Below are 19,335 nucleotides of genomic sequence, written 5' to 3' on the forward strand. Positions count from 1 at the left end.
GAATATTTAAATATGGAAATGAATAAATGTGGGAATATTTAAATATGGAAATAAATAAATGTGAGAATATTTAATAAATGTGTGAATATTTAAATATGGAAATGAATAAATGTGTGAATATTTAAATATGGAAATGAATAAATGTGGGAATATTTAAATATGGAAATGAATAAATATGGGAATATTTAAATATGGAAATAAATACACGTGGGAATACATAAAGGGGAAAAAGTCATACAATAATAAATTCAGGAATACATTTAATTAAAAACTAATTATATTTGTTTTATCAAGACATTTATTCCTTTATTTTCTTATGATTACATTTATTTATTTATTTATTATTTTTGCGGGTTTCGTCCTCCATATTTCACCAGCAGGTGGTAATAAAGTTAACGACCAAATTCTGAAAGTATCAAATAACTGTTATATGATCGCTGCTGTTGAAACCAAAAATTATGAGATATGTGTTGAACTTTCTAGAGGTCATGGTTTATTTTTTCAATGATTATTATTATTTTATTAGAATTTCTTTTTTTTATTGCCTTTTCTCCCCAATTTGTAACGCCCAATTCCCACCACTTAGTAGGTCCTCGAGGTGGCGTAGTGACTCGCCTCAATCCGGGTGGCGGAGGACGTATCTCAGTTGCCTCCGTGTCTGAGACCGTCAATCCGCGCATCTTATCACGTGACTTGTTGAGCGCGTTACAGCGGAGACATAGCGCGTGTGGAGGCTTCACGCTATTCTCCGCGGCATCCACGCACAACTCACCACACGCCCCACCGAGAGCGAGAACCACATTATAGCGACCACGAGGAGGTTACCCCATGTGACTCTACCCTCCCTAGCAACCGGGCCAATTTGGTTGCTTAGGAGACCTGACTGGAGTCACTCAGCACGCCCTGGATTCAAACTCACGACTCCAGGGGTGCCAGTCAGCGTCTTGTATTAATATTAATCTCACCACATTCCAGATCGACTGTGTTTTTCTCTTCATGAGTTTCAGTCTCACATTCCTGTATGGAGGAAAATAACACAATGAGATTTGCCCATAAAACACTTTTATGACTGTGTGATGATGTCACAGTACATGTTGTTTCAAAGCAGCTAAGCACCTGGCCCTGCGTTGGAGAGGTGAGCGAGGACGAGGATGATGGTGTGTCAGTCGAGTTGAAGATGTTGTGCTGGAAGATGATCAGAGCCTCTACAATGCGAGCCTGATGAGGGTAATCCACCAGAGACGAGAGAGACACCGTCGCTCCGGTGGGTTTGGGTCTCATCAGCGTCGGGCCGAACACGATACCTAAATTACTGGCACTCATTTTATTATCCTGCTCCAGTTCAGACACTCTGAGAGAGAGAACATGTTTCAACAGTTACATTACACATGCATCTTAAATATGACCTAGTAAACTTCAGCACATGGATTTGCATTTCACTCATGAACCACTTGGGGGCAGATTCTCACCTGTGCAGGTGCTGAACGATGTACTTCAGTGTGGCGATGTTAGCTTGAGGAAGCCTCTTGAGCAGCTCTCGGAGTTTCTCTACCAGCGTCAACACCTCCGGTTCGGTTTCTGACCCTCGATGCATCAGCTCCGGCCCCTTCGCCCCCTCACCCACCTCTGAATCTGACTGCAGGCTTTCCTTCGCCAGTCCCATCAGATCATTATACATACGGAACGGCATGATGGGTTCTGGGAGCTGACGAGTAACGACAGAGACCATAACTGTGCCATTCGCAATACCCTTGAGTTATTGTCATTTTAATCTCTCAAATGTCATCTATGGACTGCTGTCAATTAGCATAGGTAAGGGGGTTAGGTCAACCCTAACCCAAACCCTCACCTGTCTCAGGTAGAGTTTGAGCACGTTGCTGATGTCGTGCGGAGACGCTTGAGAAAGCTCCACCAGCTCTTTACCATTTTCAAACGCCTGGCACAACTTCTCCACGCGGGTCTTCACGCCATTCACACGATAGATTCCCTACAGACACGTAAATAGAGACGGTTAAAAACGGTTTCTGGAGCAGTGATGTCCAAATCGTTCTTTTGAATGATTTGGCCTAAATTGAAAACTGATTTGTAAATGCCAATTGATTTCACTTGACTATAACTTGACCAGGACGATTCGCTTTTTTGAACCTATTCAAGTGTACAAACAAAGTAATTTGCCAAAATAAACAGGACTATAGAAGAGACGGGTGATGCTGTATGGACAGGAGAACAAAAACACCACGAACAAAGAAGAACAAAACAAAAAACTAAACAAATCTAGACTAAACTAGGTTATACTAAACAAAACTATCGTTCACTAAACGAAACTAAACTAGACAAAACTATCATTGACTAAACTAGACTAAATTAAAAACTAAACTAGACAAGACTAAACAATCCTTGACTAAACTAGACAAAACTATCAATGACTAGACTAGACTAAACTAGACCAGACTAGACAAAACTATCACTGACTAAACTAGACAAAACTAAACAATCCTTGACTAAACTAGACAAAACTATCACTGACTAGACTAGACAAAACTAAACTATCATTGACTAAACTAGACTAAATTAAAAACTAAACTAGACAAAACTAAACAATCCTTGACTAAACTAGACAAAACTAAACAATCCTTGACTAAACTAGACAAAACTATCATTGACTAGACTAGACTAGACAAAACTATCACTGCCTAGACTAGACAAAACTAAACAATCCTTGACCAAACTAGACAAAACTATCACTGACTAAACTAGACTAAACTAGACCAGACTAGACAAAACTATCACTGACTAGACTAGACTAAACTAGACCAGACTAGACAAAACTATCACTGTCTAGACTAGATAAAACTAAACAATCCTTGACTAAACTAGACAAAACTATCATTGACTAGACTAGACTAGACAAAACTATCACTGCCTAGACTAGACAAAACTAAACAATCCTTGACCAAACTAGACAAAACTATCACTGACTAAACTAGACTAAACTAGACCAGACTAGACAAAACTATCACTGACTACACTAGACTAAACTAGACCAGACTAGACAAAACTATCACTGTCTAGACTAGATAAAACTAAACAATCCTTGACTAAACTAGACAAAACTAAACAATCCTTGACTAAACTAGACAAAACTATCACTGACTAGACTAGACTAAACTAGACCAGACTAGACAAAACTATCACTGACTAAACTAGACAAAACTAAACAATCCTTGACTAAACTAGACAAAACTAAACAATCCTTGACCAAACTAGACAAAACTATCACTGACTAGACTAGACTAAACTAGACCAGACTAGACAAAACTATCACTGACTAAACTAGATAAAACTAAACAATCCTTGACTAAACTAGACAAAACTAAACAATCCTTGACCAAACTAGACAAAACTATCACTGACTAAACTAGACTAAACTAGACCAGACTAGACAAAACTATCACTGACTAGACTAGACTAAACTAGACCAGACTAGACAAAACTATCACTGTCTAGACTAGATAAAACTAAACAATCCTTGACTAAACTAGACAAAACTAAACAATCCTTGACTAAACTAGACAAAACTATCACTGACTAGACTAGACAAAACTAAACAATCCTTGACTAAACTAGACAAAACTATCACTGACTAGACTAGACTAAACTATACTAAATTAAAAACTATACTAGACCAGACTAGACTAAACTAGACAAGACTAAGTTATACTTGACAAAACTAAATGAAACTAGACTAGACAAAACTATCACTGACTAAACTAGACTAAACTATACTAAATTAAAAACTATACTAGACCAGACTAGACTAGACTATGGAGTCCTGGAGACAGGTAAGTAAGCCTAAATGAGAACACCTGGGTTAAGCCTGATTAGGTCAAGTATGAGCACATGCTGCTGGTCTAATGGTGCTCATAAAAACCTGCAATGGAATAAAAAACACCATTAATGGTGTGAGAGACAAAACAACGGCAGAGGAATTACAAACATTAGTGAGTATGAAACACCACCCCCCTTTAGACCCAGCCCCCCTCTGTAGTCTTCCTATTACAGCCTTTGAACACTATTTCTCTCTCACCTTCATTCTGAGCGCCCTCCTCTCGATCTCAGTGATGCATTTCTTGATGATGAAGGGAACGCCCCCCTTCTCGCCCTGCAGGACCTGAGAGAAATCACGCCCGAACAGCTGCAAGCGACCCTGAAGTTTCTTATGACCGCACTGAATCGCCAGCGACTCCAGACACTTCTTATGACACGCCAGAAAACACTGACACACACACACACACACACACACACACATCAGTGTGCAATTACAGATCTGACTATATCATAATGTAGTTTTATAAATGCATACAGACGTCCAGGGGCGGATTCCAGATTACCCACAAGCTCCAATCTAAATATGCTCATCTTTCAAGCTAAATCGGGTGGTGTTGCATTGTTGAAAACTGATTGAAAATCAGACCACCAATATGGCCTCCGATTGCATCATCTGTCTCACCTCCTCACATTCTGCACCCTGGAAGTAAACGTAGCTGTCGCACTCTCTGCACTTCGATGGCGTACGGAGTTTGCGCAGACGATGGGTTTTTGCTGCTTTAGATAATCCCACGTTTCTGAACGGTCCAGTCGGAGCCGAGCTCTCCTGCTCGATGCCATTTATACCTAAACACAACGAACAATCAAATAATAAAACAGGATATAATCCCGTACACACTATACCATAGGATAGACAAATAACCATTGAGATATGAGCTAAACAAGAGCGACATCCAACAATATTTGTAAGACTTATATCCAGAGTTTATTATATATATAGCTTTAAAACGAGCATTGTGCTGTAATGTGTGACTGACTTTGTTCAAACGGGGTCATGGCACCATCTCTGTCATCTAAATCCTCATTGGATGATAATGTAGCAGCAGACACTGGCCTTGATGGTTTAGAGATGTCTCCTGTCAACAACATCAACCTTTTAATCATAAATGTATTTATTTGATTGTTTCATTTTACTTCTATTTATTTATCTAATGTTTCTTTAATTTAGTTTAAATGTATTGTATTTTATTGTTTTATTAACATTTTATTTCATTCCATTATTTTATTTTATTGTATATAATTTCCTTTTATGTCTTTTTATTTTATTATAATTTTATTTGTATTTAATTTCATTGTATTTTATTTTCTCTTATTTTTCATTTAGTTTAACTGCATTTCATTTCATTTGATTTCTTTTTATGTAATTAATTGTTTTGAACTTAATTACATTTTACAGACTAGAACTTTATTTATTGTATTTTTAATTGTATTACTGTTCATAGTATTTATATTTATTTAATTACATTTAATTTAATAACATTATTGTATTTTTTTTATTTAATACAATTTTATTTTATTGTATTATTTTATGTTTTACATTGTATTTCTTTTTATTTAAAAACATTGTATTTAATATGATTTTATTGTATTATTTTATTTTCTATTATATTTCATTTGTGTATTTAAATTAATTGTAATATTTTATTTTCTCTAATATTTAATTTAAGTGTATTTAATTAATTTTATTATTTTATTTTCTCTAATATTTAATTTATTTTATTTTCTCTAATATTTAATTTAATTATTTTATTTTCACTAATATTTAATTTAAGTGTATTTAATTTAATTGTATTATTTTCTCTAATATTTAATTTAAGTGTATTTAATTTATTTTATTATTTTATTTTCTCTAATATTTAATTTTATTTTATTATTTTATTTTCACTAATATTTAATTTAAGTGTATTTAATTTAATTGTATTATTATTTTCTCTAATATTTAATTTAAGTGTATTTAATTTATTTTATTATTTTATTTTCTCTTATATTTAATTTAATTTTATTATTTTATTTTCTCTTATAATTCATTTAAGTGTATTTCATTTAATTTGATTTCTTTTTATGTAATTTCTTTCCCATTTAATTACATTTTACTTACTAGAATTTTATTTTATTGCATTGTATTATTTTATTTCTTAATATTTAATTAAATGTATTTAATATAATTTAATTTCATTGTATTATTTTATTTATTTTTATGTCATTCATATTTTTATTTAATTAAATTGTACTTACTAGAATGTTATTGTATTTGTTCATTGCATTTATTGCTTTATAATTACATAGCATTTCATATAATATAATTTATTTTATTTTATTGCATTGCATTATTTTATTTATTTTTATGCAATTAAATGTATTTCATATAATTTTATTTTATTGTATTATTTGATGTTTTTTATTGTATTTCTTTTTATTTAATTACATTTTATTTAATATAATATAATTTTATTGCATTGTATTATTTATTTTATTTCAATGTATTTAATATTATTTCATTTTATTATTTTTTATTTTTCATTGTATTTGCTTTTAATTACATTGTATTTAATATATTTTATTTTACTTCATTGTACAGTATTCTTTAATTTGAATTAATTTGATTTAGCTGTATGATTTAATCTCATTGATGATGTGTTTGGGTTGTTAGTGTTGGTGGGTTCAGCACCTGTACTGGATGTCGGGGAGCCCAATCCACTCGCTACACCAACACTGTCAGTGTCACTCAGTGTGGACGGCCACGACTTATGAGCCTGATGATGATCTCTACCTGTGAACATGATTCATTATTCGTTAATAATATTACAGTCAATATCAAACAGCATTCACAACACATTTGACTTCTGTAATGTGTGAAACAGGATATTCAATGAGAAAAAATACTGTGACGAAGTAATTATTGTCATTTTTGATTTCATGTTGACTTTAAAATGACAGTCTATATGTGTGCCTTGTTTTAAGGTGGCATGTCAAATTAAACGAACCCTGATTTAACACTGAGCAGCAGCATTAGCCTGTAGAACTGACCTTGACCTCGTCTTGGTTTAACCACACCCCCTTCTCCAAATCCCGCCTCCTCTGTGGCGGGCAGGGTTTCAGAGCTGCTCTGCCTACAGAGGCTGTTGTTCCGGGTCCGAACAAGACTGAAAGGGATAAAAGTTTAAATAAAAAATGCTAATACTACCGCTACTGTTTTTGTTATTGTTGCATACTGCATACTATTTTGACATACTCCCATAATGCATTGCTCTACAAATCAAAGCACATAAAGTATACTAATAAGGGAATGTCTTACTGGTGGCTGGAGGCCGAGTATGTCTCAAACTGGTACTCTATGGGCATTTCAGTGGTGAGCTGCAGGTTTTTGACGTAGGCGGCGTACTGCTGACCGGGTTCGTACAGTTTACAGCTCTCACACAGTGTTTGGAAATGAACCGGCAGAGCTGCGGTCTGCACATGCATCGTCTGATAGTACGAGATCGTGCACTGGACAGAGGAAGAGAAATTATAAAACATAATTCTGCTCAACTGGATCAACTTTCCAAAAAGGAAAAACAGCCCATTTACTTTATTAATACAGATTTCCAGGTCTTATTGTGAATTATTCACATGTTTGTCTTTGTAGTCCAGGCTTCACTAAAATGTGTTCAGACACATTGTTGCACATTTCTAATAAAAAGCTGCTATAAAATAATACTATGCTATGAAACAATACAGCAAAATTAAATTATTCGTACAATGAAACAAAATAAAATAATATTAAATACATTAAATTAAAAAGAAATGAAATAAAATAATATTAAATACAATTTAATTATCCATCCATCCATCCATCCATTCATCTTCAACTGCTTATCCGAAGTCGGGTCGCGGGGGCAGCTGCTCCAGCAGGGGGCCCCAAACTTCCCTATCCCGAGCCACATTAACCAGCTCTGACTGGGGGACCCCGAGGCGTTCCCAGGCCAGTGTGGAGATGTAATCTCTCCACCTAATCCTGGGTCTTCTCCGAGGCCTCCTCCCAGCTGGACGTGCCTGAAACACCTCCCTAGGGAGGCGGCCAGGGGGCATCCTTACCAGATGCCCAAACCACCTCAACTGATTAATTAATTATATAAAAATAAAATAATATTAAATACATTTAATTAAATAAAAAGAAATGTAATAAAATAATACAAAGAAATAAAATAATATTAAATACAATTTAATTAAATAAAAATAAATAAAATGAAAAAATAATACAATTATATTAAATAAATTTAATGAAATGCAATAATACAATGAAATAAAAATATTTTTTAATATAATTTGATTAAATAAAAAGAAATAAAATGAAATAAAATAAAATACTAAATAAATGTAATTAAATAAAATACAATGAACTAAAATAATATTAAATACAATGTAATTAAATAAAATGAAATAAAATAATACAATGAAATAAAATAATATTAAATAAAAAGAAATGAAATAAAATAATACAATGAAATAAAATAATATTAAATCAACTTAATTAAACATAGAAATAAATAAATACAAAATAAACATAATGGTATATGTTGAAATAAAAAACAACGCTCAGACCGTCGGAACTAGTCGAATTCGATTAGGCTAATGGGTCCGACTAGTCGACTATTAAAAACCGCGCAACCCCTAGTAAGTACATACTTTAGTTTGTGTGAATGACAGCAGTATTTCAGAGCAAAAGATTTGATTAATTTCCATGACTTCTCCAGGCCTCAAACGCATAATTTTGAAATTCCCTAACATTTCCATGTTTTCCAAGCTTGTGTGTACGTGTGTGTGTGTGTGTGTGGTGTCTCACCGCTCTCAGTATCTGGTCAGTATTTCTGATGAGTTCCTGAATCTGTTTCAGCACGTTCACCTTCATGTCCTCCAACTCCTGTTGCTGAGTCGTGGCGTCTGCGATGCAGGTGCGATTCGTTGCCTCCGCCTCCTCTGCCTGAGGACGCACACACGCCAGATGACACACTTGCTCTTTACATTAAGGTTAGTGTCAAATAAAGTTTGTTCAAGTGGTTGACTAGTCTCAGCTTCAGACCTTCAATCCTATGAACATGCTATATTACATTTCTTATTGTAATGCCGAAAAACCGCCATAAATGGATGTGACAGTTGTGAAAGCGGCACTTACCTAAAGGCCATTTAAAAACGCTTTGAAACCAGCAGACTTTGACTTCTGAGATATTGGTATGATATTTATTACTGCTGCATGATTGATTGAAATAAAACTGAAATCGCAATATGGCCTTGAGCGATTGGTAAACCTTAAAAGGCTGCTTATTGCCTTCAATGCTTCAGTCAGTACTGTGTGAGCAAGCGGCGCCCTCTAGCGGTCTGAACAGCATTATCCATTATACTCCAATAATACAGAATTTAAAAGGGGGGTTTGTTCCTTTGGTTTAAATGTTTTGTTTTTCCATGATGTGCTTAACATTTGCATAGCATGAAATGTAAATATCGTGTTCATTTGAGTCGTGTTCACAATGTTCGAGTTGAAGCAACGAGCGCTTTTGATGATGTAATCACGCAAGTTTGTCGCCATATTGAATTTGATCAGTTTGGATCGACCTGTTCATCATAGAAAGTGATCGCATGCCATCCGAACACTTATAATACGATGCACGTGTCACATGGACTACTTTTGTGACACTTTTGTGCATCAATTGCTATTGTATGGAGATAAGTTATGTTTACTCATGTTGGTCATTTTCTGTTTGAGTGCTGACCTTGTTGCGTGCTTCCTCCTCCAGTCGTCTCTTCTTGTCCAGAGCTTTAGTAGTCAAGCCACTTCCTGTTCCACTGTGTTCCTCTTCAACCCTATTGGCGACCGTCCGAGCTCTCTCGTACTCCTCACAGCGGCTCATGTACAGGTGACGCGATTTACGCAGGTTACTCTCCGCATCGGCCTGATAAACACACAAACCTCTGAATGCATCAACACAAATATACACATTGTAGCTATTGCTCATCTGGTATAAATCCATCCGTTTCAGCAGGATTAGTTGAGGAGGTGTTTTGAATCTCTACCAGTTTTCTCTTGGCTCTTTGCCACTGCTCCTTAATTTCTCTGCGCTTCTTCTCATGTTCCAGTCTGCGCTGTGTCATCGGCTGAGAGAGAGACAGAGAGGGAGAGAGACACATAGTAAGTGTTGTGCATTTATAATATCATTGTCCTCCAGAGGCCCAGTAATTAAGTTTTGTGCAGGATGTTTGTTATTGAAGTTTTTCTACAGTGGTACATTTTGGGGTATTATCAGAGGACTCTCTGGGCTTTTCAGAGATCCCAAATGTTTGAGAGTTTGACCATGATAACTTCCTCTCCTTGCTCTATAAATATGGATTGAAATGTATCACAGTTCAATTCAGCGCATCAAATACATTTTACATACCATGTGTGGTCACCCGGAATTGTACGACACAACGTCATACATGTAGAGACCGGACGAAAAAAGACGTCGCTTGGAGGAAAGTGAGCGAGGAAGTTGGACGACCTGGTACGTTGTGAAAATATGCGCGACTACTTGATTCCAGCTATTGGTTGTACTTTACTATGAGCCAATCGTAGAAGCCCCGCCGGAAGAGAAGCGGGAATACATTACGAGTTTAAACACACATTTATAATCCAGCGGTCAAACTCGCTCGAGCATTGCAAGGCGAATTTTCTTTGCGTTGTATGTGAACGCACCATTACAGAACCTATAAGTTGAGGTAAAATGGTATTTCTAGCAATTAGACGCACCTTTTACGAGACACGATTATGTTTAATATTGAATTCTATCAAAAAAAGTCCACGTCTGGTCTTAATTTTCCTCTAGTAAGACCTTTGGTGTTAGTGCAAAGATGTTCTGCAAAAAATATTACTATTAATAAAAACTTAAGTATTTTTTTCCCAGCAAACACAAAATGTTTTTAAAACGTAGTTGTGTTTAATAGGGTCTATCCTAATGTAATTCAATCTATTATATACACATCGATGAGCCAAAACATTATGACCACCTGCCTAATATGCTGTTGGTCCTCCGTGTGCTGCCAAAACAGTGCCAACCCACCGATGTATGGACTCTACAAGACCTCTGAAGGTGTCCTGGGGTATCTGGCACCAAGACATTAGCAGCAGATCCTTCAAGTCCTGTAAGTTGCGAGGTGAAGCCACCGTGGATCGGACTTGTTGGTCCGGCGCATCCCATAGATGCTCAATCGGATTGAGATCTGGGGAATTTGGAGGCCAGCGACAACACCTTGAACTCTTCAACATGTTCCTCAAACCATTCCCGAACAATGTGTGTAGTGTGGCAGGACGCATTATCCTGCTGAAAGAGGCCACTGCCGTCAGGGGTGTACCTGGTCTGCAACTATGTTTAGGTGGGTGGCACGTGTCAAAGTGACGTTCACACGAATGGCTGGACTCAGGGTTGGACTCATCGGACCAGACGACCTTCTTCCACTGCTCCAAGGTCCAGTTCCGACGCTCAAGTGCCCATTGTAGGCGCTTTCGACCGTGGACGGGTCATCATGGGCACTCTGAACGGTCTGTGTCTATGCAGCCCCATACACAGCAGGGTACGATGCACTGTGTGTTATGACACATTCATCCCGTAACCATTATTAAACTATTCTGTGACTCGTGCCACAGCTGACCTTCTGCTGGTTTGGTCTTCATTGCCCTCACACACGATGAGCCCTGTCGCAGGTTTGTGGTTTGTCCCTCCTCGGACCACTGTCAGTAAGTGCTCACCACTGCTGACCGGGAGCACCCCACAAGCCGTTTTAGAGATGCTCTGACCCAGTCGTCTGGCCATAACAATTTGGCCCTTGTCAAAGCCGCTCAGGTCTACACTTTGACTACGAGAACTGATTGTTCGCTCACCATCTAATCTACCGAGACCTTGACATGTGGCCTTGTTAGGAGATGATCAACATTACTCGCTTCATCTGTGAGTGGTCATAATGTATTGGCTCATCCGTATACACATTTACAATAAAAGATATTTAATGTTTTCTCATCGACATCAAGTCAAGTGAACTATCCACCTACAGACAGGCTGTAATACTGCAGGCCTCTGTGTGCAGTAAAGTGTGTTACCTGTAGAAAAGTGTGTGTGTAGATGTTGTTTGTGGCCTGTTGTAGACCAGAGCTCTGTTCTGAGTCCTGCTCAAGAGCCAGAGAGAAGATCGACACTAACGGCATGTGTTCCTGACAGACAGACAGGCAGACAGACAGACAGGGCTGAGAAATGCTTCTTCACAAAACTGTAAGGCAAAAGTGTTCATTGCTGAAGAAATCTACATTTATAGTTGTATCATTTCAAACCAAACAAACTTCTTTTTGTGCTTAAAGCGTGCACATGTGACTCTTCTTAAATCAATTGCAATCGAATGCAACTGTATTTAAAGACATTTACCTGTGCGATGCTCTGTTTGCTGGACTGATAGAGTCGCTGAAGACCTTTGGAAAACTCGTTCTCTGTGAAAGCACGAGAGACACAAATAAACAAAATACGAGTTTTCTTCATTATACAGTTTTATACAGACAGATATTCTGGTCTTCATGGGCTGGACTTGTTATTCATCTGGATTTAAAATATAATTAATACATTTATTTAAAATGTAACATTAAATTATTAGATTTGTATTGTTATTTAATTATTATAATAATTATAAATGATAGTTTAATTGTACAGTTTAATGCACGTTATATATTGCAGGTATCGACCAATCACAATCGAGTATTCCCAGCCAAACCCACGTAATAATGTAAAGTGTGTGGTGTTACCAAGAGCGATTCTCTTGTCTATGTAGTTGATGGTGTCCTTCATGTATTTAGCGATCGATTTGGCGTATTTCAGAGCCGAGTCCACTCCGCCTTCACTGCGCTGCAGGAGAATATCAACTTCCTGTGGACTCACTGCTCACACACATTTTACATGTTTACATTCAATCATTTGGCAGATGGTTATAGCACAGTGCATTGAAGATAGGTATAATTAAATATGCATGTATTATCTTTTCAAAACAGAAAATGGTGTGCCGTTTCAAATACACGTCAAGACAGAAAAAGGAAAGAAGACACTCACTGCAATCCTGGTAGTCGTATTTGCCTCCTCCATCAGAACCCTGAGCTGAAGAAACTCTGTACAGATCCTCCATAGACTACACACACACACACACACACACACGCACACACACACACACACGCGCACACACGCGCACACATACACACACACACACACGCGCACACACACACACACGCACACACACGCGCACACACACACACACACACACACACGCACACACGCACAGACACACACACACACGCACGCACACGCACAGACACACACACACACACACACAGAGACACACACACACACGCACAGACACACACACACACACACACACACACGCAGACACACACACACGCACAGACACACACACACACACACACGCACAGACACACACACACACACACCCGCACAGACACACACACGCACAGACACACACACGCGCGCACAGACACACACACGCACAGACACACCCACACAGACACACACACACACGCACAGACACACCCACACAGACACACCCACACCGAAACACACACACGCACACACACACACAGACACGCGCGCGCGCGCGCACACACACACACATACATACATACATACATACATACATACAAACACACACAGACACGCGCACACACACATACAAACAAACACACCAATGTATAAGTTTAAAGGGATAATTCAAACCAAAAAAACATAATTCTATGCTGTCAAGCTACAAAAAACACTTTAAAAACAGCCTAAAAGAATCATAACAGTAGTCAGTACGACACTTTAACACAACAGCTTTGTGCCAGAAACAGACTGAAAATTCAAGTAACATTTTATGTTCGGCAAGGTCGAATAAGCGAAAGTGTGAATGACATTTGAGAGCTTCTGTAAAGAATGACTTCTATTTCAGTCTCACACAAACTTTTGGCCGGACTTCGGAAGACATTATAATACAGCGCACAATCATTGCGGCGGCATGCTGCACAGATCTGATCTGTCCACTAGAGGTAGACATAATTGTTGCTTTATGGAAGCAAATTTACTTTTGTACTTTTTTATTGTAACCAATAAAATATGATTAAAAACATACACATCATATTCTTAAGATTGTATTATTGTATTGTATTAATAATGTAGGAACAATCATTTATAAATGATCAATTAACTACAAACTATTGCTTTATAAATACTTTATACCGTGTGGTTATTATAAAGATGAACGGTAACAAACAAGCCATTATTTAACTTGCAAATGTTCTTCGATAAACATCACAAGAATACAACATGTTTTCATATATCGTTATAACATTTACATATCACCGATTAGAGTAATTAACTAGTTAAGCTTGATGGGGCTGCTGGGTATCTCAGCAAGTATTGACGTTGATTAGCACACATGGAGTCGCTAGTTCGGATCCAGGGTGTGTTGAGTGACTCCAGCCGGGTCTCCTAAGCAACCAAATTGGGCCGGTTGCTAGGGAGGGTAGAGTCACGTGGGGTAACCTCCTCGTGGTCGCTATAATGTGGTTCTCGCTCTCGGTGGGGTGCGTGGTGAGTTGTGAAGCCTCCACACGCGCTACGTCTCCACGGTAACGCACTCAACAAGCCACGTGATAAGATGCGCAACTGAGATTCGTCCTCCGCCACCCGGATTGAGGCGAGTCACTGCGCCACCACGAGGACTCAGAGCGCATTGCGAACTGGCCGTTACAAATTGGGGAGAATTTAATTTTTGACAAAAATACATTTGATATGTCCGCTCAAAATCAGCATTGAGTGTTTGGTTTTAATTTCTGCTCATTTCTTTTGACGTCCAGAGTTCTGGTAAAGCATTGCGCTAGCAACACCAAGATCAAGGTTCGATTCCCAGGGAAAGAAACAGATAAATTGTGTACACTTAATGCAATATAATCGCTATGCCAAATGCATAAATGTGCATGTTTGTAACGTCTCCTTGCTGCAAAATGTGTTTCTGACACCTCGTTCCTCCGGTGTAACATTGTTATAAATGCGGATATTAACGAAAATTCGAGGAGCATCGCATACAAGCGGTCAGATGTCCAGTTATTGGATATATCTGTCATTTAACAGCACATATGGAAGTTTGTTTGCTTAATTATTTGTTTGTTTATTTGTACAGGGACAATAAAACGAAAAAGAGCCATCGTGAAAAAAATAAACACAATTATAAACTAAAATTAATTAGTGCTTTTATGGTACTTTATTGTGCTTTTTAGAGCTTGACACTCCGAGGTCACTGTATACTTTCATTGTATGTAAAAGAGCAGCTCGGACATTCTGAAAAACATCTCCTTTTGTGTTTCACAGACCAAAGAAAGTCAAACAGGTTTGAAACAACATAAGAGCACGATTTGCGCTGTTTGTGTGAACTACTCCTTCAGTCAGACTCAGATGTGGTGAGATTGCTGTATTGAACGGTACACATCACTTCCTCCTCTGAGGGCTGACCGGACAGCTTAATACATCATCACTGTATTACTTCAACTTCTGCGGCTAACCTCCGCAAACATGTCAGACTATCCAGACTAAGCGGTTTGGTCATTTGTCGAAAACACATTCGTCAACTCTACGCTTCAATGCATTTTATTTATTCCCTGAAACAAACGACGGAAGAGAAACTTCTGGTTCTAGTTGTGGTACTTCTGGGAAATGATATAAGTGTTTTTTTTATGAACATGATTAAATCATTCATTTGTCACTGATGACATTCTAAAGAAGTGTTTCAAAGACCTGCGTCAAGCTGCATTGAGTTTGTACAGAGGAAACAACGCACTTGTGAACGCCACACAGGAAGCAACCCACACACATGCTTCCAACTCCTTCCGCACAGTTCACACTTTGACACACACACACACACACACACACTCACCCGGCTCTTTTCTGTCGGTGGTAAAGACAAGAGAGTTGTGCTGTCGATTTCCCCCATCAACAGCTCTGAAACACTGACAGAGAAACCAGCAGTTAGTCTAAGCGGATTATTACAGCAAAACGGTCACATGTAGTGAGTGAGCAGATGTGTCGGGTCTTACTTGCTGCTGAAGGCCACGGCGATGGTCTCAATGGCCTTCTCAAAATCTTTCTTTTGAGCATCATTGGTGCCTTCATAACTGAACCCTGAAGAGAAACATTTCAGTCACTTCTCTACTAAAACTGTGGTTTTGCTAAATGATATAACATGGTTCATTACACATTGTGCTCAGTGATGTCACAATGGCAGTTTATGGTGACCGTGTCTTCAAGCTTCAAAGAACACAAAAGTATCATTCAGAAGTCTAATTAATTATTCATGAGCTCATGATTGTTATGAAAGCATACGATAAGATTTGATGAGAAACTAAATCTGGTGTAAATGTTCACTGATCTCCTGTGTGCGTTCATGATAGGACACGAGAGCAACAGTTCATGCAGCCCCCTCACAACATTGGGGCGTTCAAGCGAAAACACGTTTTATCTAAAAACAGGTCGTTAAAAGCGATAGTGACAACAGAACACAACACATCTGCACACAAAACAGAGAACAGAACTCACTAAACATGTCTGAAGAGTTTGTAGTCGAAGAATTGATGCATTTCTATGTCCAGCCTTGTTTTTATGAACTGAGTATTCGTAAATCAAACAGAAACATCAAGGACGCCACAATCACACCGTGTCCTCACCTGACGGCAAACGACACGTGATAAAAGGTATATTCTCTAGGGTAATCAGAGTTTTTGTCCTAATCAGCCGTGACGAGTGACGGTACAGTCTATCGATCGCTTGTTTACTATTTTCGGCATTGCGCGCATAAATCCATCCGCTGTGAACTTGCACCCGACCAAAACCATTCAAATGAACAGTGAACATTTTCACTAAATAATACATTATATTTCAGTTTCTCATCAAATCTTATCATATGCTTTCATAACAATCATGAGCTCATGAATAATTAATTAGACTTCTGAATGATACTTTTGTGTTCTTTTGAAGCTTGAAGAGGTGCTCACCATAAACTGCCATTGTGACATCACTGAGCACAACATTTACTCACAATTCCCTTTGTGTTCAGAACAAGAAAGAAAGTCATATAGAGTTACAACAACACAGGGGTGAGTAAACCATGACTGAATTTACATTTTTGGGTGAACTGTCCCTTTAAGACTATTATAACAAATAAGTATAGGATTGACTAAATTGTTACTAATGAATTGCTAAAATTGCTTAAGATAAAGACAATGGGACATTTACTTACACAAGTTAATAATTAGTTTGACATTTATTAAAGTTTATTTAAGCTCAATCGACAGCATTTGTGGCATAATGTTGATTACCACAAAAATGTATTTCGACTCGTTCCTCGTTTTCTTAAAAAAAAGCAAAAATCTAGGTGCTTACAATGGAAGTGAATGGGGACAATTTAAAGACAGAAATGTCAATCTTATAATTTTATAAATGCACTATAAATGCAAACTTGTGTAATATTTGAGCTGTAAGGTCGTTTAAATCATCATATATTTTGTAAAGCCAATACTAATAATCAGCCATATTTACAGGCTTACTATTGTCAAGCAAACTTATAATTTCTGAAATACAGCTTTAATAACATACATGTTTAATAAGGCAGAAATAATGGCTAAAATATTCGTACTCTAAATTCTGAGCATTCTTCTTATTAAACGTATTCATGCTCATTCTGTGTTATATGTCCTATTATTTGCATGTGTTTGCGATCACGATTTCTGGTTTTAGGACACTGAGAGAGATGGAGAGAAAAGTGTGTGAGGGGCAGACCCATGTCGAGGAGTTTGACATGGCGGTTGGACTCACCTTTGACCTTTGAGATAAGAGTGCCTGCTGCGGTAAGAGTTTCCACAGTGTTGAGCAGAGGATACGTGCTGATTACCTGCCGCAAAACACGCAGAACTTCTCCTAAACATTCGTGAACGGCCGATCTGTTGTGCGGCTCCTCTTTCACTACAGAGAGAGAGAGAGAGAGAGAGAGAGGGAGAGACATTTAACATTAATGAAAACCTATGCTCTATAAGAAAAGTTGCTTTAAATACCTTTATTCAGAAATACAGTCACATGGCCAAAAAAGTATTTAGATACTTTAGACAAAGACTTGTTTTTGCTAGAAAGGTGAGCTTGTGCTATCTTTATTTCCAATAAATGCCATTTAATTTGATATTTTGTTGTCTCATCCAATGACATTCATACATTTGTAAGTGTAACTCAAGCGGCTAAACACTTCTGGGGTCCGTTGTATAACAAACAAACACACAATCGTGCTTTAACCCTTTAGAAACGAAAATAATCATCAATATATTAATAACTGCAGTCTTGACCAACACAAAATAGGCGTCGTTTAAAAGCTTAGAAGCTCTACTTTACAATGCATGTGACATTATGACCAAAACTGAACATGTGCTTTGAAATCTGCAGATAAATCAGAAGTGTTACATTGTGCTAAATTATAACAAATTTGCACTTATTGTAAATTATCAGTTAAAACATCAAACTGATCTAATATTCATGTGTCATATGTTGTTGGAAAGCTCTCAAAGAGTAAAATACAACCAGCTCATTTGTTTTACTCACAGACAGAAATATAGTGAGTAATGGGTCTTTGGTCTTTAGGTTTGGTCTTTGACATTTATGTTGCTTATATGCCACGGTTTCACTTATAACTTCACGAAACACAAACGTAACATAAAATATCACATGCCATTATTTAGAGTCTGTGATTATCTTTCAAGTCGAGTCCACACACAAGATAATCAGATGTATAGATCATTAGATAATCCACATAAAGCACAATGTTACATATGACCACCAGGAGATGGCGCCAAATACACGACACAGACTCAATGATGACTCAAATGACACAGAATGAAACTCATTCTGTGAAATCTCATGACTAAAATCATGTCTGCATGCTATGCAAACCTTTAGTCATTGTTGTGTTTGCATGTGTAATTAGTTCTTATGTACAATTATTATCTTTTATTTGTTTGGAGATGTTTTTGGACACTATGATAAATTATTTTGTAATGTTGTAACTTTTGATTGCTTTGTCGTATCAACACCAATTTTTTCTCAGAAACAGTCGACATGATTGTAAACAAAAGCAGTTTTTTTGGAACCACTTTATTTACACCCAGAGATATATAATGTCAAATTAGATAAATAAGAAGACGTTTTTTGTGATTTTTCAGCAGTCTCAGAATTGATCATTATCTACTGTATATCATTAAAATAAATTGAAAAGTTTTCTTTACGATGATACCAAACACTTCCTTGTTTTTGGTTTTTGTTTGTGGAGTTATAACCCTATCATTTTGTGTGTGCCACTAAAACTTCAGCGCTTATTAGGAAG

The 19,335-nt window shown here is 37.3% G+C and overlaps 1 protein-coding gene across 1 annotated transcript in view; it reads right to left on the minus strand.

The window, feature by feature from the left end:
- LOC127648896 (rho GTPase-activating protein 45-like) overlaps positions 1 to 19,335 on the minus strand; it is a 36,514-nt gene that overhangs the window by 2,784 nt on the left and 14,395 nt on the right. Inside the window, exons 3-22 of the mRNA XM_052133715.1 lie at positions 17,787 to 17,933; positions 16,013 to 16,097; positions 15,853 to 15,925; positions 12,984 to 13,059; positions 12,683 to 12,814; positions 12,312 to 12,373; positions 11,993 to 12,103; positions 9,937 to 10,017; positions 9,636 to 9,815; positions 8,711 to 8,848; positions 7,184 to 7,374; positions 6,916 to 7,031; positions 6,557 to 6,658; positions 4,866 to 4,964; positions 4,511 to 4,674; positions 4,088 to 4,276; positions 1,850 to 1,987; positions 1,470 to 1,705; positions 1,117 to 1,351; positions 966 to 1,017 (exon numbers count right to left, since the gene is read on the minus strand). Of these exons, the coding sequence (XP_051989675.1) occupies positions 966 to 1,017; positions 1,117 to 1,351; positions 1,470 to 1,705; positions 1,850 to 1,987; positions 4,088 to 4,276; positions 4,511 to 4,674; positions 4,866 to 4,964; positions 6,557 to 6,658; positions 6,916 to 7,031; positions 7,184 to 7,374; positions 8,711 to 8,848; positions 9,636 to 9,815; positions 9,937 to 10,017; positions 11,993 to 12,103; positions 12,312 to 12,373; positions 12,683 to 12,814; positions 12,984 to 13,059; positions 15,853 to 15,925; positions 16,013 to 16,097; positions 17,787 to 17,933 (2,607 nt within the window). The remainder of the gene's footprint in view (positions 1 to 965; positions 1,018 to 1,116; positions 1,352 to 1,469; positions 1,706 to 1,849; positions 1,988 to 4,087; positions 4,277 to 4,510; positions 4,675 to 4,865; positions 4,965 to 6,556; positions 6,659 to 6,915; positions 7,032 to 7,183; positions 7,375 to 8,710; positions 8,849 to 9,635; positions 9,816 to 9,936; positions 10,018 to 11,992; positions 12,104 to 12,311; positions 12,374 to 12,682; positions 12,815 to 12,983; positions 13,060 to 15,852; positions 15,926 to 16,012; positions 16,098 to 17,786; positions 17,934 to 19,335) is intronic.

The sequence above is a fragment of the Xyrauchen texanus genome, chromosome 9 (genome assembly GCF_025860055.1).
Source record: "Xyrauchen texanus isolate HMW12.3.18 chromosome 9, RBS_HiC_50CHRs, whole genome shotgun sequence".
Classification (NCBI taxonomy): Eukaryota; Metazoa; Chordata; class Actinopteri; order Cypriniformes; family Catostomidae; genus Xyrauchen; species Xyrauchen texanus.